The 23315-nt window shown below is 56.7% G+C and overlaps 2 protein-coding genes across 6 annotated transcripts in view; one reads left to right on the top strand and one right to left on the bottom strand.

Moving 5' to 3' along the window:
- Window positions 1-8405, top strand: part of ARHGEF11 (Rho guanine nucleotide exchange factor 11) — a 117370-nt gene extending 108965 nt beyond the window's left edge. The window contains 10 exon segments of the mRNA XM_070367371.1: window positions 374-464; window positions 1238-1363; window positions 1804-1865; window positions 2760-2978; window positions 3328-3381; window positions 3384-3689; window positions 5069-5164; window positions 6076-6323; window positions 6506-6695; window positions 7264-8405. Of these exon segments, the coding sequence (XP_070223472.1) occupies window positions 374-464; window positions 1238-1363; window positions 1804-1865; window positions 2760-2978; window positions 3328-3381; window positions 3384-3689; window positions 5069-5164; window positions 6076-6323; window positions 6506-6695; window positions 7264-7319 (1448 nt within the window). The 3' untranslated portion in view covers window positions 7320-8405.
- A 958-nt stretch (window positions 8406-9363) lies between these two features.
- On the bottom strand, window positions 9364-22621 carry LRRC71 (leucine rich repeat containing 71). Of its 5 annotated transcripts, none has more exons than XM_070367372.1 (16): window positions 22040-22610; window positions 17955-18104; window positions 17524-17649; window positions 17352-17427; window positions 17058-17135; window positions 14962-15030; window positions 14581-14740; window positions 14412-14495; window positions 14227-14316; window positions 13417-13563; window positions 13125-13218; window positions 12705-12793; window positions 11164-11205; window positions 10974-11085; window positions 10512-10633; window positions 9364-10277 (listed from the first exon to the last, which is right to left on the bottom strand). In XM_070367372.1, the coding sequence occupies exons 1-16, from the start codon at window positions 22437-22439 to the stop codon at window positions 10158-10160; spliced, it is 1959 nt and encodes a 652-aa protein (XP_070223473.1). In that variant the 5' UTR covers window positions 22440-22610; the 3' UTR covers window positions 9364-10157. The 5 variants fall into 5 exon arrangements, with proteins under 5 accessions (XP_070223473.1, XP_070223477.1, XP_070223476.1 ...); XM_070367376.1 differs by having other exon boundaries at window positions 10974-11088; window positions 22040-22599; XM_070367375.1 differs by lacking the exon at window positions 14962-15030 and having other exon boundaries at window positions 10974-11088; window positions 22040-22621.
- Between the last annotated feature and the right edge of the window lie 694 nt (window positions 22622-23315).

Below are 23315 nucleotides of genomic sequence, written 5' to 3'. Positions count from 1 at the left end.
CACGTTAGTGAGAAGCGGAGCACGTACAGGAAGGGCTCTTGGGCTCGCTCTCCTCAGCTGTAGCCTGGGGAGTGATGCAATGCCTGTCTCTTGGGGGAGGTGGAAAGGGAGGACGGGTGTGATGTGGTTTTATAACCCTCAGCCCTCACTGTGAGGAAAGTGGGAGGCAAGGACTATGAAGGTGGCATTAGAGGAGCCAGAATGGCCTCCGTCCTTCTGTAAGTGGAACCCAATGACCTAGGTCCAGCTAGCGCTGCATTCTCCACCTGGTGGAGGTCAGGGTTTCAAGACCACACTTTGTCACCTGACCCAGGCTGCAGTCATGCCTCTGCCACCCCCAGTACAGACCCTTCTGCTTCTCTCTTTCTCACAGATAAACGGGCCTTCTTCATCATCTGTACCTCTGAGTTGGGCCCACCCCAGATCTACGAGCTGGTGGCTTTGACATCATCAGACAAGAACACGTGAGGATTGCTGGGAAGCGGGGCAGTCCCGCGTAACTGCCATCCCCGTGGGACCAGGGCGGTGTGTGAGGACTTGGACAGTGAGACCAGGACTGGGCCCAGAGTGGTTAGAGGATGGGGCCTTGACGCAGAAGAGGGAGATAAGACAGACACAGAGAGGCTTTCGGGATCGCCATCCCTGAACCCGTGAGCGGCCTGTCCAAGGAAAGGCGCTACCAGCGGTCTTCCAGCCGTCCGCTGCTCCTCTCCTTTCTCTGGCCCCACTCCCTTCCCCTGGATTCTTCTTCTCTTTCTCCATCAAGTGTTTTAAATGCCAGCGTTCTTCAAAGGTGTTTGCCTCCAGAACTGTCATCTCCACCCCCCGGCATCCACCCGCCCATATTCCCGACAGTAACCAGCCTCAGTAGTAGCCTGTCTGACGTAGAGGCCAGAGACAGCTTGGGTCAGACAGTTTCTCGGGGCTTCCATCTGTGACTGCGGATAGCGCTGCCTCTTGGGAGTTACATTGAGAGAGAACAGATACTGAATGCAGAGCGCAGAGCCTAACAGAGGGTTGGTGTTCAGCATTTGGTAGCTGCGGGGTATATAAACCTGCCCCTGGCGGGGCAGCCAGTCAGAGCTGCACGGGCGCTGGGACACCCACTGAGCAGAGGGTCCTCAGGGCAGGCTCTGGCAGAGGGCCTCGCAGCTCTGACTCGGGGTTGGTGGGGGAGGCGCTGTGCTCCTCTGCCCTCTTGTCACCACCAGACCTCTCTTCTCCTGCCGAGCAACAGGTGGATGGAGCTCTTAGAAGAGGCTGTTCGGAACGCCACCAGGCTCCCCGGAGCTGCCCCAACACCTATCCACCCCCCGCCCCCAGGCCCCCAGGAGCCAGCCGACCAGAGCCCCCCACCCAGCAGGTGAGCAGCCCTCCAGGCCTGCTCACCATCCCCCCTCCAAGCCACTCGTGTGCTGCTTCTAAGCCCTTCGCCCCCTGGGCCGGGCAGCCTCAACTGCCGGGTGTTAGCAGGCAGGTGGAGTAAGGCACGCCTGCACCTCCACCTTCTGTCCCTGCTTGGCCTTCCCCATTGCCCTGCTCAGACTGTGCCTGAATTGTGGGGGTGAGGGGGCAGAATCAGGACCAAGAGAAGCTTGGCCAGCACCCACCCTCCTCTCCAGGTTGCTAACCAGACAGCAGGTCTGAAATCTAAGCCACTGCCTTCTTGGGCCTGCTCCTGCATTGCCCATGTGAACTCAGGAGGCCAGAGTGGAATTTCATGACGTGGACACCTCCCAGCTGGCAGAGAGCCAGAATTCCAGGCGGGCGGGCCTCTCTCACCTTGACTGTTTCTCCTCGCAGGGCAGGACCAGATGACTCCGAGGTGTTCCGTGGTGAAGCGGAGCCTGGGGCAGCCCCTGGAGGTAAGTCCCTGAGCTGTCTCTGTGGGGGCCCGACCCAGTTCACTCTCTGTAGGCACAGATAAGGAGGTGGCTGTGGGTGATAGAGAGCCATAAAGGGCCATAAGAACAGAGAAAAGCAGAATGAGGAAGGAGGTCTGGAAGAGGAAAGAACAGGCTCAAGTGAACAGAGATTCCCCCCTGAGGAGGAAGAGGGGGCAGTCGGGTAGAGTCTGGGGGCTCCTAGTGGAGAACGAGATGCTCTTAGAGGTGTGCTGGTACAGGAATCCTGAGGGTGGGGATGGGGAGTGGAGCTCAGAGGGCTGAAGATACAGTCACTAGGTCGACAGGGCACGACAGTCACTAGGCACGAGGGCCCCAGACAGAACTCTGGTTGAGTTTTTAATGTCAAGTAACTTACCGCCTCAAATTGAGAGAGAAATCCCCCGAGGAGCCTCCCTGGTTGGGGCTGTTTCCTGCTTCCTTCCGCTTGAACGCTTCTCCTGACGCCCACCCCACTTCAAGGCTTTGTGCAGATGGATTGTCAGCTTTGCACCAAGTTCCCTTCTTTGACCACTCAGTTTAATACCAGCATTCCTGATTTTCCATACCCCCGCGTATGGTTTTTTCTTTCCTATCGCACTTCTTAGCTAAGTCATGTAGTTAATTTACTTATTTTCTTTTTCTCTATGTTCGTCAATTAGAATTTAAGTTCCACGGGGCAGGGATCTCTGTTTTTTTTCTACTGATGTGTGCCAGGAGCCTGGGATGGTGCCTGGCCATGATTGAGGCTCAGTAAACATTGTGGAATGAATCAGCCAGTGTTCCCAGCCGCTTGAACCCGAAGCTGGACCTGGGATCAGCCCGTACATGCCCTCCCTCTTTCCCTGCTTTATACTGTCCTCCCATCCGAAACAGGCATGGGGTGCCAGCAGAGGGTCCAAGGGAAGCCCTTGGCGCTGCTGGCAGATGCTGAGCAGGAGGGCAGCGTGGAGGAAGAGGAACTGGGAGCGCTGCCTCACTCTTCTGCCTCACTGGACAGCAAGCACAGGGGAAGCAGGACGAGGGACCCCATCCTCCTGCCCCTCCCAGGCCCTCTGTTCATAGAAGGACTCGCCGACGCAGCCCTGGAGGACGGTGAGTGCCTCCTGGCCCTGGCTGTCAGCCCCCAGTGCCCCAGCGGCTTGGCCAGTGTCAACAGGCAGATACCCCACTCGGCCTGCTCAGAGCCTCTCCCTGAGTTGTGCTCAAGGAGAGAAGGATGCAGAGAGACCGTTGTTGTTCCTGTCCCCCTGCCCCACCGTTCAGCCCACCCCCCAGCTGGTTGGCCAGAGTCTCCCAGTTCCACCCTGTGACTGCAGAGGCAGTGTCACCAGGGAGGGTGGGAGAAGGGAGCAGCAGCCCCCCACCTCCTCTGCACCCACTCCCGCCATGGCCAGGTGTGCGGTCCTGTGTCCAGGAAGCCATCCCCCTGTTTCCCCTCCAGTGGAGAACCTGCGGCACCTGATCCTGTGGAGCCTGCTGCCCGGTCACCCCACGGACCCCGAGCTGCTGGGGAGCCTGAGGACGACCTGACCCCTACACCCTCCTTCATCAGCATCACTTCGCACCCCTGGGACCCAGGCTCCCCAGGGCGAGCTCCTGCGGGGACTGAAGGGGACACTGCCCCACTCTTGGGGCCAGAGTGGAGCCAGCCTGGACAGGAGGACACGACTTTGCGTTCTCTGGAACAACTGCCCCCAAGGACCAGGAATTCTGGGATCTGGGAATCTTCTGAGCTAGACAAGAGTCCGGAGGAAGAAGCTTCAAGCACAGAGGGCACAGGAAGTTACAAGGTTGTAAGAAAAGGTAAAGTAAGTTGGTCCCCTGGGGGGCACATGGCCAGCTTTGCTAGGGGAGCACTGAGTCTTCCAGCTGGCTGCTTCCCCCCCCCCCCCCCTGTCTGGAAGCCGTGTGTGCAGAGGTTTGTCCCGATCCTAGGGAAGGAGACCTGTTGACATCATGTAAAGGCTTAGGGGTCAGACAGCCGAGGTACAGGGTCCGAGCTCCATTACTTAATATCCCTGTGACCCTGGGAGAAATTCTAAAGCCCCTCTGGACTTCATTCTATGTTATGAGGATATCACTGTGGCACAAGTCAGCTGCCAGTAAGTTTCTGCTAGCATTGTTCACTGCTCGCAGTCCTAAGGAGAAGTGGGGCTCTTCTCAGGGTCTTCATCTCCAGAAAGACACAGGCAGAGGGCTGCAGCTGGTGGCTCTAGAGAGCATCAAGGAAGCACTGATGTGTGGGGCGGAGGCGGGGTGGGTCTGCAGGCAGAGCCAACAGGAGGGCTGCAGGATGGGCTGGGGAGCTGTGTGAGACTGGGGGCTCTGGTGAGTGAGCAGGGAGCTGGGCGGCCTGCAGGACGGGCTGGGGAGCTGTGTGAGACTGGGGGCTCTGGTGAGTGAGCAGGGAGCTGGGCGGCCTGCAGGACGGGCTGGGGAGCTGTGTGAGACTGGGGGCTCTGGTGGTGAGCAGGGCTGGGCGGCCTGCAGGACGGGCTGGGGAGCTGTGTGAGACTGGGGGCTCTGGTGAGTGAGCAGGGAGCTGGGCGGCCTGCAGGACGGGCTGGGGAGCTGTGTGAGACTGGGGGCTCTGGTGAGTGAGCAGGGAGCTGGGCGGCCTGCAGGACGGGCTGGGGAGCCGTGTGAGACTGGGGGGCTCTGGTGAGTGAGCAGGGAGCTGGGCGGCCCCAATTTTAATGCAGGAAAAACCAGGACGGGCTGGGACGGGGGTCAGGGCAGGTTTGGCCAAAGCCCAGACGACAGAGGGAAGAGGCAGCTGAGGAGAGGGCAGCCTGGTGTGAGGAGTGCCGCGGGGGGAGAAGAGGGGCGGGGGCCGTCCACTCCAGTACCGGGGGTCTCCTTTCCTCCCCCAGTGCCCAGCTCTGCCTCCTTTTCCGGGAGCATTTCTCTCTCCACCTGCCCGAGGTCTGTGCTCTCTCCTGGGCTTCTGGGACCTGGCCTTCCTTCTCTCCCCTCTGGGGAGTTGGTGAATTGGTGGAGCAGCTCTCTGTAGCTCCGTGGGGTGTAATCACGTGTGATCTTGTGTTTACTTTGTTCTTCCCTTTCCTTTTTCTTCACCCCGCCCCCCACCTGCCTCTTCTCTCTCCCTCTCCTTCCTGCTCTGTCTCCCTTCCCGTTCCTTCTCTCGGTCTCTGCTCTCCCTGGTGGTGGTGTTGGTGCAGCGGAGGTGGCGGGCAGCAAGGTGGTCCCTGCACTACCAGAGAGTGGCCAGGCAGGGCCTGAGCCACCCGAAGCGGAAGGCGGAGCAAAGGCTGCGGGTAACGAACCTCTCCTTGGAGCCAGAGGCAGGCAGGGCTGGAATGGGAGCCCTTGAGGGCAGAGCTGGGCTTCTGGGATTAGACCCCTGCCTGCAGTCACGTGGACACGCACCACCATACACACTCCCTCTGTCTGGAATCAGGGAGAGTAGGCCATGGGCCTAAATGTGGGGGGCCAGACCTGTGCCAGCCCCTCTCCAAGAGCTGCACAGGCCCCTTTCTGAGCCGCAGAGTGAAGCAGCTATGCTGAGTCACAGGAGGTGGGGGAGGTGAGCGCAGCGTCCTTAGCCTGACCCTCTGAGCCACCTCACCCCCGACACCAACCACCACACCAGTCAGGGTCACTGTGGGAAAGGGCTTGCGGGGCCTCCCAGGCTCCTGGACATTTACCTATGCTGACTGTCCTGTCAGGGACCCTCGGCATCCTCTAGCTGTCCTTAACCCTCTCTGATGAGGTATCTCAAAGATCACGAAGTAATTGGCCATTAGGGAGGGGGCTGTGTTGAAGTTCAGTAGAGCCTGAGATGGGACAGAAGAAGGAGGCGCCCACCCACCTCTTTCAGAAGCATCTAAAGCCAGCTCACCGCCCCCTTCACCCTTCCTTCAGGGAATGGGGGCCACTGCGGTTTCCCAGAAAAAACACGACCACCCTTCCCCTTCTCCCTTAACCTCCACCACTAGCTCCTTAGTCTCCCCCTGGTGTGGGCCCCACTGGGCAACATCACCATCTCGAAGGTTCTCAAGGCGAAGGGTTTTGGGAGACTGGTAGGCAGCTTGGGGCCAGCCTGCTCTGAGCTCATCTGCAGTGGCTTCCCTGGGCCTATGGGTCAGCCTGGGAGACACTGGGGGAGCAGAAGACAGCTTAGACTTCCTCTGTTTGCCTCCTAATCTCTTTGTCTTGCTGGGGACAGGGAACTGCTTTTACGTCAGCATGCCTGCAGGACCCCCTGACTCAAGTACTGACCCGTCAGGAGCACACACGAGCCCTTCCCAGCCTGACGGCCTCCCTGCCTGGCAGACAGAGCCTCAGCCCCCACTTCAGGGAGGCCATGGAGATCAAAAGCACCCCAGCCGCTCTCCCCCTAGTCTGGCCCTCAGGGATGTGGGCATGATCTTCCGCACCATCGAGCAGCTTACCCTTAAGCTCAACCGGCTCAAGGTAAGGGCTCAGGTCCCCAGAGGTGCAGTCCACCCCCCGAGACCCTTCACCCACAAGAGCTGTCTCCACAGGAGCCCTAGATCCTGGCCTGGGGCTCTGGCCTCAGCCCGCCCCACCACCCTTTAGCACAGCCTCTTCCCCAGAGGGGCTGCAGAGCAGATGTCCCTCTGCTACTCTTCCAGGACATGGAGCTGGCCCACAGAGAGCTGCTCAGGTCCCTCAGGAGCCAGTCATCTGGCGGCACCACACCTGTGGGCAGTTTCCACACGGAGGCAGCTAGATGGATAGAAAGCTCCCTCTCCCCTCCAGCCAAGGAGCCCCCGGCCTCTGATTCCACGGACAGCCGCGAACTGGGGCCCTGTCCTGAGGATGGTGAGTGAGGTCCTCTGGGGTTGGGGGTGGGTGAGTGCGTGGAGAAGGCCTTTGGCTCCTGAGGAAACATCACCACATGGCTATGAGAAGATGGGGGAGCTCTGAGAAGGGGTCTCATTTTTTTTTACCCCTCAAGTACAATTCATTCACTCATTTCCTCAGCTTCAGGAGGAGGAAGCTCCCCCAAAAGTGGGAACCTTAGAACTGAACCCTCTTTTCTCCTTGGGTTCTGGAGATAACCAACCAAGAGGAACCTAGTCTCACATCCGAAACCCATCCTTAATAAGTGCTTCAGAAGCAGATTGTGTGGGCTGGGGCCACGGCTGTGCTCCCACTCAGGCAGGCAGACCCATACCTACCCATGGGGGCCAACAAAACAGAAGTGGGGTTCAGCAGACAGCCCTTTCCAGGCCCCACAGGGAACTCTGAGGTTTCTGGTGGAGGAGAACGCCTGTCACGGGAGGATGGTGCTAAAGAGCTACTCACAGGCCTGAGGACTGCCCAGGAGAAGCATGGGGGAGGGCCATCTCTCAGGCCAGCTCCTCACCGTCATCCCCACTCCCCACAGGCCCCACTCCGCTGGAAGACAGCACGGCAGACACAGCTGCATCCCCAGGACCGTAGCTGTCGGAACCACTGAGTCCTCACATCCCCACTCCTCCGTTAGGGACTGGCCTGAGGCAGGCGCAGGGTGGGGAGACCCCAGACCTCCTCCCCACGGAAGAGGCGGCTGAGGAGAAGGCTCCAGCCGAGACCCCGGGGGAGATCCGCATGTTGCTTGGTCTGCTCAGATTGGAGTCAAGTGTCAGTGTCCTTTCCCCTCCCTTCAGGCCACCCCTTCAAGGCCTCCTGTCTCCTAAGCATGCAGACTGCATCTGAAAGGCCCCCCTTGTCCCCACGTACTTGTGCGCCTGTATGTGTGGGTGCCCTCAGACGAGCCAGTGTGAGTGTAAGGAGGCAGCTCCGGTGTAAATGCACTTTCTTCCTCCCCTCCCTTCTCCACAGGACCCCCAGGCTGGGTGGGTGTCTCCACCTCTCCTCTCTTTGTCACTTTGGTTTCCTATAAATATGTATGTATTGTATGTGTATCTCTGCGATTGTAAATAACTTCACCCTTTTTTGTTTCTGATCCTGGAGCACTGGAGGCAGTTACAGAGGGGCTGCTAAGGGAACAGGAGGTTCACTTGGGTCTCCTAGTTAGCGGCCCAGCTCCAGGATCAGGGCCCAGAGGTGGGGCCATCCCTGAGGCCCCCAGCTTCCAGCCTCCTGGCCCGGTGCTGAGCCCCTCCCTCCTTCCCAGGACTTCTCATCTTCAGGGGAACTTCTTACCCCACCTGTGTCCACCCTTCCCCACCCTCTCCCTGTAGAAAACCAGTGTATCAGGTACAGAGCTGAAAACTGGGCCCCAGGACGGGGGGTAGGGGGTTGAATGCTGGAGTCCCTAAACTAACCTAGGACCATCCCCAGGGGCTACCACAGCCTTGGCCCCCATTACCACACCCACTCCACCCCCCACTAATAGAATATACACACTGTGCTAGGTGTATATATACATATATATATATAAATATATATATATAATATATAAAATATAGATATGGAAATGACTGTTTTGCTGTTAAAATAATGTATACTCTTTTATTTTCTTCCTTTCATGGTTAAGTTTTTGTTTTTTTGTTTTTAAGAAAAGTTAAATATTCTTCAACTGTGGTGGTATGTGTGTGATTCTTGGAACCACTGTGATCAAAGATACTGTAGTTGTTCCCTCTGAGACTGGTTAGCATTGGATAGAAGGAACAGAACGCAGCCCCCAGACCCAGGCCTTGCCATATTCTCTCCCGAAGCTCCAGGGCGCACTTGCTGAACTTGAGTTGGGCAAACCAAGTGATACAGCCCCCATGGCTGAGACATGCAAAGACACTTATCTCAGTTTAAACACACTCACACACGAGCAGTGGTCCCAGAGTCAAGAGCCCTCATGGGCTGCCCTCAGTGAGCTTTAGGACTTTAAAGGCAACGCACAGGGGAGGGTCATCTCAGAGGCCTGGCCAGATGCCTTCGGAGTCCTCTGGCAGGCTCTGACACCCTCCGGGAGCAGCTCGTCAGACATGGCCACATCCCCAGGACTGTAACCATTCAGACCTCCTCTCTTTGCTGTCATTGTTGAACTAAGGGACAGATCCTCTTTCCCCTCTGTTTTACCTCCTAAACCCAGCATAATGCTGAGTGCTGACCTTGGGAGCTCACAGTCTGGTTGGGCATCAGAATGAATACATGAGCCATTCTTGATAAAGTGTAGGGATGAGGACATGGGCTGTAAGGCTCCACTGAAGCTTTAGAAGGCCTCAGACGGGTAGCAGGAGAGGCTGGGGTGACGGGTCGTCACCAAGCACCTGCGATGTCCTCAGCGTTGCAGATTCACAGAGCTGCTCCTGCACCCTGCTCCCTGCAGCAGCTCAGCGGCCAGCTGCCAAGAGGCCAAGCAGCAGTGCTGTGGCTGGAGGCAGAGAGGGGACTGTGGGGGCCACAGAGCCTCACAGAGGCACAGAGAGCAGATCTCTGTTGAGGCAACGGAAAGCAGAGTGGGGGTCGAGAGGATGTGACCGGGTTAGCCGTGCTCAGAGGTGAAGAAGGCACGCTTCTCAGGCAGCTCCCGGAAGAGTGAATGTCAGCTCCCCAGAAGCCAGCCCTGGGCTCTGGAGGCATGACCAGGCCATCTCAGTGGGTGCAGCGCTGAAGGGTGAAGAGTCAGGGCCCCACCTCTCCTGGGGGCCCCCGGCACCATCTGGGTGGCTCCGGTTTCAGGTCGCTGACGGCAGTAGGCAGCGTCATCACGGTTCACGTTTAGTGCTTTGCCTTTGCTACAAACATGATGAGGGATTCGGCACCCTCTCCAAACAAAGCGGCACACTAGCTCAGCATGTTTTCACAGGCTGAGCCCTTGCCTCTCCAAACCAGTCCAGAGGGGGACGGGGTCTGAGAAGGTGGAATGGTGGGGCCTGCGCTCCATGCTTTTGCCCCACCCACTCTTCCCCTCTGCTGTGCATGTTGGCTACTCTCCCAAGACTTTTCTTTCTGCCTCTTAAGTCCAGAGACACTGCAAACCCTGGCATATCACATGTCCTCTGGTGGGGGAGGAGGGGGTGACTGTAGGCTGGGCAAGCAAGAACTAGGTCCTGAGGAGGCGGGAGAGCAATGCCCCTGGCCGGCCACAACCAGAGGGGCTGAAATCACCCCCCAGCAGAACCATAAAGCGATTTGGCCATTTCTGGTCATATTAACACACTTTCAACAGGCATAAAGTCTAAATATTCTGAGTAGTTCTGGGACAGAGGTTTCAAGGAAAGAAGTACAGCAATAGATTTTGTTAATGATCTGAGCTTTCCCCAGGGAGGTCCAGCCCACATGTGGAAAGGAGGCACTTCCGTGGCCCAGAATCTTGGGAAAAGCAGGGGGCAGGGGCTAGGTGGAAGAAGCCACGGGCTCCTCCTCTTTGTGCCTGCATTTACTGATGGGGTCCCTTGGCAGCATCAGCTCCTGGATCATAGCGTACGTAGGACATTGTGGGGAGAAGCAGTTTTTCTGAAAGAAGAAAAGGCACGCCGATAGCTAACAAAAGCAATGAAGGTGAATCATCTGAGGAAAAGTCATTTCATAGGACAAGGTGGGTTGGGGGCTGGGGGGGCACAGAAAAAAAGGCAAAAAGGAGCCTGACTGCCGATCTCACAGCGAGAGCGAAGGCTATGTAGTGTTAAGAGGCCAGGGAAACTACAGGGCCTGCCTTGGAAACAGCAGGAGAGGTTGATGGGGACTCACCGCCAGGGACAGCCACAGCAGCCCCACGGGGCCCTTGGACGCGCTCTTGGATTTGGCGAATTGTGCCTGGTACTGCACCACTGTGAGGAAGGCCTCCAGCCCCACCTCTGTGATACGGTTTCCTGGAGAAAGGAGTAGACGAGGTGGCCTCGGGGCGCCAACCACCTCCTTGCCGACACCCTGCTAACCCCTTGCTCCTCCAGCTCACTCGCCCGGACTAACACCCGACCTGGTCCTTCACCCCAACTCTCCTTTTTGTCTCACTTCCCTCCGTCTTTCATCTTGCTCCTCTGCTCTCTAATTGCCTGACCCAGAGCCCGGACCCGCCCCTGCCCCAAAGCCCCATGCAAGAGGGCCTTCAGGTGACACCCAGCCGCTGGAGAGCCAGGTTCTGCCCCATGGAGTGCCATGGGGGCGACCTTGTGGCCGCCTGAGGAAAGCAGGGGGCACTGGCAAACGTACGGAGAAGATTGAGGTGCAAGAGGACCTTGTTCCCAGGCATGAAAACTTTGCCATCGCGGTGCTCCACAGGTTCCAGGAGAGGGTTGACCATCTCAGTAGCTTCCCCAACCAGCTGCTAAGGCAGAATACTAATTGCAGCAGAGGAGAGGGGAGCTGGTCAACAGGCCATTCATTCATTCATTCAACATACATGTTTTGAGGGCCGGTTATAGTCCAGGCTTTGTCCCGAGTGCTGGAGATACAAAGATAAATTAAGCCCATACCCTCAAGAAGCAGCTCTGTGCGGGGAAGCCAGAGAGTTGAGACTAATGCAGTCAGTTGGAGCTGACAGAGGGAAGCAGAACTAGGGGCGGGGCAGGGGGGCACAGGAGAGGGACAGCTAGCCAGGCTTGGGAGTAAGTCTATCCTGCAGGAGATGGCCTGGGAGCTGGCGTCTTGGTAGTGTGTGGTCCTTATCAGATGAAGAGGGGAAAGTGCCAACAGGTGCAGAGGTGTGAAGTAGTGTTGGCATTCAAGTTCACTATTTTCTAACAGGGAGATCAATGAGGACAAGGGACTGCAGGGAGAGGACACTGAAGGCAGGATGAGAGGAAAATGCAATCATCCCGGGGAGAAACAGCAGCCTGGATCAAGGCTGAGGCAGGGGCTGAAAACCGGCACAGAGAGGCCACCCTTGCCGGCTTTCTCCACCTGACTTTCCCCTTTTGTAAGATCTTCTCTTGGATCCTAGAGAAGACTCCTAAAAGGGGAGGGGCCGGTCCCTGCCTAGGGTGGGGAGGTCTTGGAACACAGGCATACCTCGGAGATGTGAGTTCGGTTCCAATAAAGTGGCTTCCCAGTGCATATAAAAGTTATGTTTATATTACAGTCTAAATGTGCATTAGTCTAAAAAAAGCAAGGTATAATACCTTAATTTTAAAATACTCTTGCTAAAAAAAAAATGCTAACCATCGTCTGAGCCTTCAGAGAATCAAGGTAGTAATATCAAAGATCACTGATGACCATAACAACTGTAATAGTAATGAAAAACCCTGAAATACTGCGAGAAGTAGTATCAAAAGGTAGCCCAGAGACACAAAGTGAGCAAGGGCTGTTGGGGGTAAAAAGTCACCAGAAGACTTGCTTAATGCAGGGTTGCCACAAGTCTTCAATAATCTGAGTCGCAGTGAAGCAAAGCACAATAGCCTGATGTATGACTGCGTGGGTGCACGTAGCCCTCGAGCAGCTGACTCCACTGTGGGGGCGGGTGCTACGGAGTCAGCAGTCCAGGAAGGTTTTCAAAACAAGGGACCAGTTGGTCCACGTTGAAAGAGAAAAGGGAGGCTGCAAGGGCAAAGGGGAGAGGGTCTAAAGTTGCTGTGCACAGCGTGAGGGCAGTGCCACGATCAGGAAAACACCCTGCCCCCCGGAGAGCTGCTGGCAGGGCCAAAGGGCTCTGTCCCCTCTGCAACTGTGCGAGCAACTGTGAGTGTGCTGGAGACTAACAGATGGCATTTGGGGAGCAGACTGAGTGGAGGCAAGGATCAAAAATGGGGCTCCTAATAGAAGGCGAGGGGCACTGAGCTCTGTTACCCCTGCAAGCCCAGGCTGGGATGGGAAGCAGGCCGGACCGAGGGCACATGCCAGGTGAAGTGGCTGCTGCCACAGGACAGGACTGGAGACTCCATCCCAGGAGGGGCTGGGGGCCTGGACCCCAGGGACGTGCTCCCCACCCCACTTCTCCCAGCCTACCTCAGACTCCATGAGGATGCTGCGCTTCTCTTTGCTCCCAGTCTTGGCCCCCTTTCCCTTGCTTAGTTTCTGCTCAGGGATGGTTACCTCTGGAGTAGGAAGAGGAGCCAGAATGCACAGGGCAGACCTCTGACACCACCCAGCTTCCCCAGAGAAAGGCTGGGGCAAGGAAGGGGTCTCCTCACACTGTGGGTTTGGGTGCAGCAGAAAGAGAGCTGGAGGGGGGCTCCAGCCAGGCAGGGCGGAGGATTCCTCCTCTGAGAGCGGAGCCACAGGGGTCCAGCCCAGGGAAACGCTGTGGAGTGCAGTTTGTGGGCTGTTTGGGGTTTCCAACAACATCCCCAAGACTAGCTCAGGGCAGGCTCCTCATCCTGCCTGGGCTGCTCTGTCCACGCCCTGCCGGCGGGTGCCAGCACTTACTCCCCTTGCCTGCCTTTGCGGAGTCTTCTTTCTTAGGGGTTCCTTGTGTAGGTGACTGCCCAGGCCCTGACTTCTCCTCTTTCTTCACCACTTCCTGTGGAGGATGTAAGAAGAGATGAGAGTCCTGCCTCCCTGGGGGATGGGAAGCAGCTGTGGGAAGCGGTCGGCACTAGGACCCTGGGGCTGAGATGGACTTCAAAGGCCTTCCAGCCTCCACCCATCTCCTTTATCAAGGAAGCTTCCTCCCCTATTCCTCCAGCGCCCGAGGCTCTGCTGCCCCCAGCATACCTACCCCCGACTTCTCCTTTTTCTTGCCCAGACCCTTGGGTGTCTTCACTGTCTGCGTCTTGTCCTTCTCCACCAATGCAAAACTGCTGACCCCCATCAGCTGATTCTTGTCACGCTCTGTTTTGGAGTCCCCGTGCCGAGAGGTGGAAGGCTGTGCTCACAAATGGGATGGAAGAGGAAGAAGCTAGTGCCTCTTCCCTTGTGCCTGGGTGGCAGTCAGGCTGGCAGCACCCCCATCCCAATCTCCCTGCCTAAATGCTAACATAATGTGTTTGGGACTCTTACGGGGCATTTTGGGAACAAATAGCAGAGGGATCCAGAGATGAGCTTGGGGGTGGGGGTGGGAGGGTGGGGAAGGTAGGAAAGGCATTCCGACTCATACTGAGGGGATAAAACTGTAGCTAACATATTTTAAACTAAATGCCAGGCACTTTTCCAAGTGCATTAGCTGAATTAACTCATTTAATCCTCTCAACAATCCTATGAGGTAGACACAGTTATCCCCATTTTACAGATGAGGAAACTGAGGCCCGAGAGGTTCAGTCACACGCCCAAGGTCCCAAGCTGTTTTGTGGATGAGCCAGATTCCAAGTCCCTGCGGTCTATAAATCTAGTCCTTTCTCTTAACCAACACACTCTGCCGTCAGCGGAGTGGCTCTGCGGTTAGAAACCAAACTTTTGTTAGATGTGTGCTGAGGTCGGAGAGAAAAACGGTCACAACACAGGGAGAGAAGACGGGTTAGGACACGTCCAGCCGTCTGAAAGCGGCCGACCTGGGAAGCGGTTCAGCTCTCCGGCTCCGGGGGCTCCTCACCGATCGCGAGCGCTCCTGCGAACCTTTCTCCAGCAGGAGGCGCCGGCGCTCCACCACCTCGATATGTGTCAGCTCGAAGGGGCGCAGGACCTGGGGCGGGGTGGCACCTGGCCATCAGCCGTCCGGGGAGCCGGGACTGGGAGCGGGGGAGTCTCTCCCCGGCCCCGCCCATCCGGCACACCCACCTCAGCCAGCTTCAGGGCGCCCTTGTCCTGGATGCGGTTGTGGGCCAGGGACAGCCAGAGCAAGGAGCGATTGAGCCGGAGGCCCTGCGGGGGCGGGAAGGGGCAGTGAGCCAGCCGGCTGGCGCCGGGCGCCACAGCTCGCGTGGGACCCTGCCCGCTGCGCACGCACATCCGCGATGTAGCCCGCGCCCTCGTCCCCGATGTGGTTGAAGCCCAGGTTGAGCGAGACCAGGGTCCGGTTGCAGCTGTGCAGCGTAGACAGAGCCTGACCCAAGAGCTGCGCCCCGTGGTCGTCGATGTTGTTGTTCCGCAGAGACAAATGCGCGATCCTGGGCAACGGGAGGCAGAACTCGGGTCACGGGAAACCTGGGATCCTGGGCGGTTCGGTAACCTCGGAAAACTCGGGGGCATGAGGAGGGCCATTCGGGTCTGAGGGTGGAGGAACTGAGGGTCCTTGGGGAGGTGCTAGAGGGACAAGGCAGGGTGGGAACTAAGGATGACGGAATGGGGGACGAGCCCAAAGAAAGGGGGTGAGGGGAAGGAGTCTCACGTGCTGTCTGCTGCCATGAGCTTGTGGTAGGACTGCTCCGGCAGTGGGTTCCCCTCCAGAGACACCTTCCTGAGGGTGGGGGAGATCTGAGACCCAAGAGGCACCACTGAGGCCAGGTGAGGGGAGGGGGCAAAGAGGGAGGGTGGGGCTCTGGCAAGCAGCTTGGGAACATGCCCCACCCCCAACTCCCTGACACAGGAAATTATCTGTGACCCTTCTCCAGACTAGAAATCCAGAAGTGTGCCATATGAAGGGGTTGCTCTCCAGAGTTAGTGACGGGAGCCTCTCAGATGACCCCAGTGATCCCCACTTCTTGGTATCCATGCCCCAGTGTAATCCTCTCCCCTTGAGTGTGGCTGACCTAGTGACTCACTTCTAATGAATAAGAGATGAGAGGTCACTTTCAAGTTTAGGTTACAAAAAGGCTGTGGTTTCCAACTGGGGTGCTCTCTGGTACCAGCTGCCGGGTGGTGAGAGCACCCAGATGACCTAAGGAAAGGCTCACAAGTGGAGGCACTGCAGCCAATCAGCTGCCATGTAAGTGAGCTTGGCTGCCGATGCTCCACCACCACCACCCGCATCCCCCAAAACGACGGCAACCCCAGCCAACAGCAATACTGCAACCCCACCGAGACCCTGAGCCAAAGCCGCCAGCTAACCCACACCTGGATTTAACTCAGAAACTGTGAGGTAATAAACGTTTGTTGTTTTAAGCCACTATAATTTGCGGTAACTTGTTACACTGCAACCCAGGACGTGACCCCTCCACAGGGCAGTGGCTTCTCCAACAGTACTGACAGGTTGGAGGTCTTTTTCCAAGTCACAGCAAACATGGAACTAATGGCTATAAACATCTCTGTTAAAAAATTTCTCCCATGGAAAAAAAAAATTCTTTCATGATATCTGCCCAACATTTCAGCCTAGCTCATCTAGCATCTGAACCTGACTGCATTTATTTTTTATTATTTTATTATGTTGATCTGACTTATTTTTACATATTAAGATGAATTCAATAGTTTTTTTTTTTTTTTTCTTCTGCTGGCTAAATTGTTTCTAATTACCCTGATAGAATGAACAAAGAGCTCCAGCTAAAGGAGACAAAAGCCCTGCCCTCAAGAAGCATCCCTTTCATCTAAGGAAGACAAGTGGGGAGGCCAGTGATGGTGGGAGGGTCTGTAAAGCAGAAGTCAAGGGTGCTGCTGCTGCTGCTGCTAAGTCGCTTCAGTCGTGTCCGACTCTGTGTGACCCCATAGACGGCAGCCCACCAGGCTCCCCCATCCCTGGGATTCTTCAGGCAAGAACACTGGAGTGGGTTGCCATTTCCTTCTCCAATGCATGAAAGTGAAAAGTGAAAGTGAAGTTGCTCAGTCGTGACCGACTCTTAGCGACCCCATGGGGCTCCTCTGTCCAAGGGATGTTCCAGGCAAGAGTACTGGAGTGGGTTGCCATTGCCTTCTCCCAAGGGTGCGAGGGGAGCCTCAATAAAGAGCAGCCAAATCAGCTGTGTTCTTTCTACAACAACCACGCCTGTAGTCATTACTTCACACTTTGCCCTGACTCCCTCCTTTACAGGAATGCCCCTTCCGGTTCCCTACCTGGCCTCTTCCTATTCCTCCTTCAAGGTTCAACTTAGTACCTCCTCCTCCAGGCAGCCTTCCATGTCTCCCATAAAACATCCACCACTACAGTCCCCACATTGCCCTGCAGTATTCATTGCTATGACCTTTTCCCTCCCTCCCAGGACTGCTAGTTCCTGTAGGAGAAGAACCAGCCCCTGGTTCAGCGTCAGAGCCCAGGCAGTGAGGAACCAGGGAGAGACTGGATGGTGGCAGGACTGATGAACAGGAGATGAAATAAGGCCCCAAAGGTAGGCTTTTTAGGTGCTGGTGTAGACAGAAAAGGGGACCCTACTGCTTGTCAGATGGGAACTTCAGAAGCCCCACAGACACTAGCAGCACCCTCTTTCCACAGGGATGCCAGCCCAGGCCACAGGAGCTGGAACTTGTCCCCCTTGTTCCCAAACTGCTCCCTTCGGACCACCCAGCCAGCCCGTCTACCCAGGTCTCCTCCCGGCTTGCCTGTTCCCCTCTGCTGACCTGAGCGTGGATGAGCAGAGAGGCAGGAGGGCGATGAAGGTAGTCAGGGTCTTATCAGTCAGCCCCACTTTCCACAAGCTGGAAACGGTGGGAAGCACAGAATCGCAGCTGGAGCATCACCTCCTTCCCATTTGCCCTCCCCAGCCACAGCCTTCCTCATTCCCCTCTTCCCTCAACTCCCCAGGGTCTTCCATGCCCCTTCCGTTCTTTCTCCCAGGCCGCTAGGAGCCTGCCGTCCCCACTGGCCTCCTGCCCCTCCCGCAGCCTCGGTCCCCTACCCCCATGTCCCCTCACTTGATGGCCTGCAGCTGGCTGAGGGAGGGCAGACACTTCGAGAAGATACCCAGGATCCGCTCCTCAACCTTCCAACCTGCGGAAGGGAGAGAAGGAAGGCACCTCGGGCCGGAGGGGTACGGTGGGGTGGGGGACGGGGGGTGGGAGGGGCAGTGCGCGGAGGAGGCCTCACCGCGAATGTAGATTTCCTTCACCGACTTGTCCTCGGGCTCCAGCTCCACCTGAATGGTGGGCCGGAAGAACACGTATTTGCTCTCCAGGCTGTTGAGGCTGCAGGACCCCGACAACCGCTGATCATCTGGAAGGCAGGGAGGGGTGCGAGAAGCCGGGGAAGGAGGGAGAGGGCAGAGTCACCGCCCGGGGCCCCACGATCCGGCCAACCTACGGGTGCCAGAGAGGCCGGGACAGCCCCCACGGAGAGACAGGAGAGCCCCCGCAACAAACCCCCCACACCCGCCTCCCCACCCCCCCCCTTGAAATCCACCCCCCTTATTCACACGCACAATGCCCTGCGTACCCGCCGTTCCGCCCGCCGTGAGATGGGAGGCTGAGAATCGACGCAGTGGCCCTGGCAGACACCCTGGCGGCTCCGCTGTCACTCACCTACTGTGGGCTTTTCCGACGTAGAGGCCGAGGGGGCGAAGGTCGGCTGCGGGCGGGGTCGGGTGACCACTTTAGGGAAGTCCGTGTAGCCCCACCGCGTGCAGAGCTCAGCGAAATCTACCTCGAGGATGCCAGTGCACTGGTACTCTTCTGCAGGGGCGGGGACGAGAGTGGGCGGGGAAGGGCCGGGCCGCGCGGAGCTCGCCGGCTGGAGCACAAGGTCGCCACCAGAGGGCAGCAGAGACCAGAGGACGCCGCACCCAGCCCTGCGTCCCCTCCGGCCTGGGATCCGGGCCCAGCGCTGCGTTCCCACGCTCGCCTGCGCGGGGCTTCTGGCCTCGGGGCGGCCCGGAGCCCCTCCGTAGAGGCAGACATCCTTACGGCCATTTTTAGCATGTAAGATGCGTTGTAGAGACCGATACTGAAAACACTTGACAAGAAACAGGGGGAAATCAAGACCTGGAAGAAAGGACTAACGGGCTTGGAATGTCAACAAGGCGGGTGCCTCGGCTCCTCCACCCACCCCGTGAGTCAAGGCCGCTTCCACTCCGGCTGTCCGCTCCCTGGGGTTGGGGGGAGGGGACCTCTGCCTCCCGAGCCCAGCCACCTCCCCTGTTCCTTCCTTGCGGGGACTGCCCAGGGTCACACTAAGAAAGAAGGCCAGGCCTGATGTGAGAAAAGGAAGGAACCCACAAGGACCTCTCCAACTCCCCACCCCACTCCCCCATCCCTACTCCCCCAACCTGACAGGTAGACTGAGGCCAAGCAGGGCGGTAGGCTTTATTTATTTAAGAAATATGGATAGAGCCCGTACTCCTGTCCCACACTGTTCTAAGTGCTTTGGAAATCTTAACTCATTCAGGAGTTGTAGTAATTCAGGCAGATGCCCAGCACTTCCCATCCTGAGGAGTCTGCAGGCCTGAGGTGTCTGAGTACCCAAAGATGCCTGCTCTTCCCTGCTCCTACATGGGCCTCCCAGCAAGAAGTGGTTCCTTGAGATGGGTAGGGGTGTCCCAGCAAAGGGGACACTCTGGAGGCAGAGGGTGGACTCCATGCCGGCCCTCTCTTTCAAGTGCTGGGCAGCCTGGAGACCCCGCAGCAGCATCACCCAGGCCACAGGCTGCAGCGGCTGTGCCCAGAGAAGAGAATTCCTGCAGCTAACAGCGGGGATGCTGCCCGCAGGGTGTGGGCCACTGGGAGATTGTGTGCTCAGTACGGGGAGGGCAAACGAGAGGAGGCACTGGGAAGTGAGGGGGAGCCCCTTGTACAGCTGGCTCCTGCCTGGGGCCTGCTTTCCCAAGCTCTTCTCTCTGCTGGGAGAACCCCTCCATCCTTCCTTGCTTCACTCACACCATCTTCTCTAAACAGAGATTCTCAAACTTTAACAGCTGTCTGTAAGAATCATCAGGAAAGCCTGTTAAGAATTTCCTGAGCCCCATCCCTCCTGGATTCTGATCCCATAGTCTAAGCAGAGTCCATGAATTTGCATTTCCAACAAGCTCACTGTGCATGTCCAACTCTTTGTGACCCCATGGACTGTAGCCCGCCAGGCTCCCCTGTCCATGCGGATTCTCCAGGCAAGAGTACTGGAGTGGGTTGTCATGCCCTCCTTCAGGGGATCTTCCTGACCCAGGGGTTGAACCCACATCTTCTGTGTCTCCTGCATTGGCAGGTGGATTTTTTACCCACTGAGCCACCTGGGAAGCCATAACAAGTTCACAGATGGCGCCAAAGATGGGCCAAGGAGGGCACCCGAGAACCCCGTTCTAGAACAGCACGCCCCCAGTGATGGAAATATTCCACATCTGGGCTTCAGCTAGCACCCACTCAGTGGGCAGCACAGCCCTGAAAGGGCCTTGCTCCTACTTTGCTCCCCTCTCACACTCCCTCCTCACGCTCACTGTGAGCTCACCTCACCTCACAGCTTCTTGAAAGGAAGCCTCCAGATGGGGTTTTCTCTAAATCTGTAAACCTTGTTGCATCTGCCTTCACTCTGCCCTGTGTGAACCCGGCCCCAGCGCCCCTGCTAAAGCTTCTGTGACCATGCAGCCGGCCGTGTCCTGTTATCACTCCCTTTCTGTCTGACTTCTCTGGCTCCTCTGTCAGCTCCTCTTCCTCTAAGATCCCTGAGGCTGGGTTCTGAGCCCATTCCTGTCTCTGGCTCCACTCCCTCCCTCCCCAGGGGAATCTGTTTTATTCCCAGGGTTTAAATGCACCCAAACAGCGGCTCCCAATTCACATCTCCAGACCTGACATCATCTCACTGCACCAGACCCTTCCATCCAGCTGCTCAGCCAACACCAACCCTTGGAAATCTCTCACAGGCTCTTCCTTCGTGCATGCCTGTCTCCATGGATGGCCCTTTAACCCATCCCACAACCAGTACAGAAACATGGAATCGTTCTTGCTACCTCCCTCACTTCCCCTCCCCCCACCATCCACTACTTCACCAACTCTTTTTCTACCATGGAAGTATTTTTCCAAGAAGCCTAACCCAGCTCCCCATTACCTTCCCCCAGCTACAACTGTCTGTCACCTGGGCTATTAAAATGCCTCGTAGAGGGAGAGGCTGGGATGATTTGGGAGAATGGCATTGAAACATGTATAATATCATATAAGAAACGAATTGCCAGTCCATGTTCGATGCATGATACAGGATGCTTGGGGCAGGTGCACTGGGATGACCCAGAGGGATGGTTCGGGGAGGGAGGTGGGAGGGGGGTTCAGGATGGGGAACATATGTACACCCGTGACGGATTCATGTTGATGTATGGCAAAACCAATACAATATTGTAAAGTAATTAGCCTCCAATTAAAATAAATAAATTAAAAAAAATTTTTTTAATAATAAAATGCCTCATAACTCATCTCCCTGCCCCCATTCTCTCCCTCTGCTACTCCATTTCCCACACAGCAGCCAGAGTGGGGTGTGTGTGTGGGAGTGTATGAGTGTGGGTGTGTGTGGGTGTGATGTAGCTGGGTTCATATCTATAGAAGATTCTAAACTGTCTTGTTTTTCTTCTAGAAAATGCTCTTTCTCCAGCTCCTATAGCTCCCCTCCCACAGCCACCAGCACTGACAAAGAGATGGCACCTGACCAAGGTCTGATATCAGAGTGTTTTCTCCAAGTTGTTTTTCTGTGAGTCCAGAGATCGCAAGTTCCTGTCTGTCTTCAATGCAAAGCTGGTGGTTTGAATCAAGAAGGCTTCCAATCAATTCCCCTTTGTGGATAATTAGTTTGGGTTGGGGTTCTATCAGTTGCAACATAAAAAGCCACACTCATATGCATACTTTTCCAATGATGTTCGTTTCCTAGAGAATGTAAATTCCATTCCAGCTGGACTGTGTCCATCTCATTCTGTCTCTGTCGGACCTGGCTACAGAGCAGACATCAAAGAAGTAATTGTTGGAATAAATGTCTATAAAACTCAAAGTCACTCTTGGCAGTGCCCGTGCATCTTCCCATCACTCCCTGGACCCTCTTCTCTCATACAAATTGGCACATCTTATTGTATTTGTCAGCATCCCAAACCAGTGTGGGTTCTTTAAGATCAAGTTCAATACAAACATCTGCCAAGCTGGGTTGCAGGAACTGTGCTGGGACTGAAACTGTGATTCATATCCCAGGATGGAGCAGGGCACTTGAAATGGGTGTGGAATGTATGTTTGTTGAGTGAACAAGTGAATTTGCAGTTTATAAAAATACTCTCACCATCACCTCCATTGTGCCTCCTCACAATAGTCAGGGCAGGACTTCACAGTACAGAGAAGAAACAAGCCTAATAACACGTGAACACCCAATAGTGTGACCACTTACAACACTCTTACCACGTGCCAGGAGCTATTTACATTCACATACGGAACTTCCGCCGGTGGAGTCCTCTTCCACACAGCACTCCTTAGCACTAGAAATTCTATTATTATTTGCTAGTATTTGGTAGCATATTATTACTACCTCGCCCGCTAGTGCCTGACTCAACGACGACGCCCCATCCAGTCTGGCTAATCTGAGGGACGAGTGGCTGGTGGGAGTGCGTGGAGCCGAAGCCTAGAGGCCTAACCCCCTAACGCCGTCACCAACGTACCAGGGTTTTTGGGCTCCTCCTCGCCCACCGGCGGCAGGACGGTCGCCGGCTTCTCCTTGGCCCCGCGATCCCCCTTCTTGGTCACTGCACCCGATGATTTCTGGATCCCAGGACGCGGGGCCCTGGGTGACGTCGCGGGTGGTGCGCTTGCCTCCCCTGACATGCCTCTGCCGTCCGCAGCGACTCTGGGGACCCTCACGGGGGCGAGGAGGCAGGACCAGACTCTGTAGGGCTTGCCCTGGAGGTGGCTGAATCGAGGGTCTCTACTTTCGCCTGCACCAGCTGGACCCGCCTGCGGTGGCGTCGCCTCCGCGTCCCTCTCCACGACAACCGCGCGAGGTGGGCCGGTCCGTGGGCAAAGGGCAACCGCGGAGCGCACGCGAGGCCTAGGGGGCACCATAGAGTCACTAGTAGGAGGCGGTGCCCGGAGGGCGGAGCCACGGAGGAGGACCCCCGGGAAGGGCGGAGTCAGGGCAGAGTGAGCCCGACTGGGCGGCAGGGGGTCACAGGAGCAGAGGAGCCCGGGAGGGCCGCACCCTGGGGACCCAGTGCGAAAGGAGAAGAACCTGGGCGGGGCTGTGGAGGAGGGAGACGAGTGGATCCCGGACTGGACCCGACCGGACCAAAGGAGGGGGCGGGGCTAGGGCGAGATCAGGGCGGAGAGGTGGGGCTGGGGGGTCGGGCTAGGAGCCTTCCAAAGTCATCCGCGAAACTGAACCGGGGGAAGCCGGACGTCAACTCAGCGTATTAGGGGTCATGGCTGTCGGAGGAACCTAGGAAAGAGTCCGGGCAGGGACAGATCCAGTCTCCGGGGTCCGCCCTCCTCTCCTGTAAGGAGAGGGCCCTTGGTGGAAGAGTCCCAGAGAGACCCGCAGAATTGGCGAGTTGGCGTGGCTGTTGGTTTGTAATCTCGACCCCATTTATTTAGCTTCCTGGAGGTCTGGGGACCTAGTTGATCCACTGAGTTAAGGAGGCGGGTCACGCTTCCTAGAAAGTTGGATTCAAAGTCCTCAGGTAGTCTAGACGCTACTGGGCCCCCGTCTGAGTATACCCTCTCCCTGTCCCCTATGCTCTCCTGCCCACTCCATTCCATCCCCCTACCCCACCCCTAACTACTCCCAGACCTTCCCACCTTTGAGCTTTTGTGCTGTTCCGCTGTAGAAATTCTACCCTTTGGGAAAGGCTTTGACCTGCCCAGGCTTGTAGCTCTCGGAGCAGCAATTTGCCCATCTATCTTAGCATTTGCCAGTATTTACCATTGGTACCTTTAACTCAC

The sequence above is a fragment of the Bos mutus genome, chromosome 3, assembly GCF_027580195.1.
Source record: "Bos mutus isolate GX-2022 chromosome 3, NWIPB_WYAK_1.1, whole genome shotgun sequence".
Taxonomy (NCBI): domain Eukaryota; kingdom Metazoa; phylum Chordata; class Mammalia; order Artiodactyla; family Bovidae; genus Bos; species Bos mutus.
The sequence above is the reverse complement of the archived record's forward strand: the minus strand, read 5'-3'. Positions and strand labels throughout refer to the sequence as shown.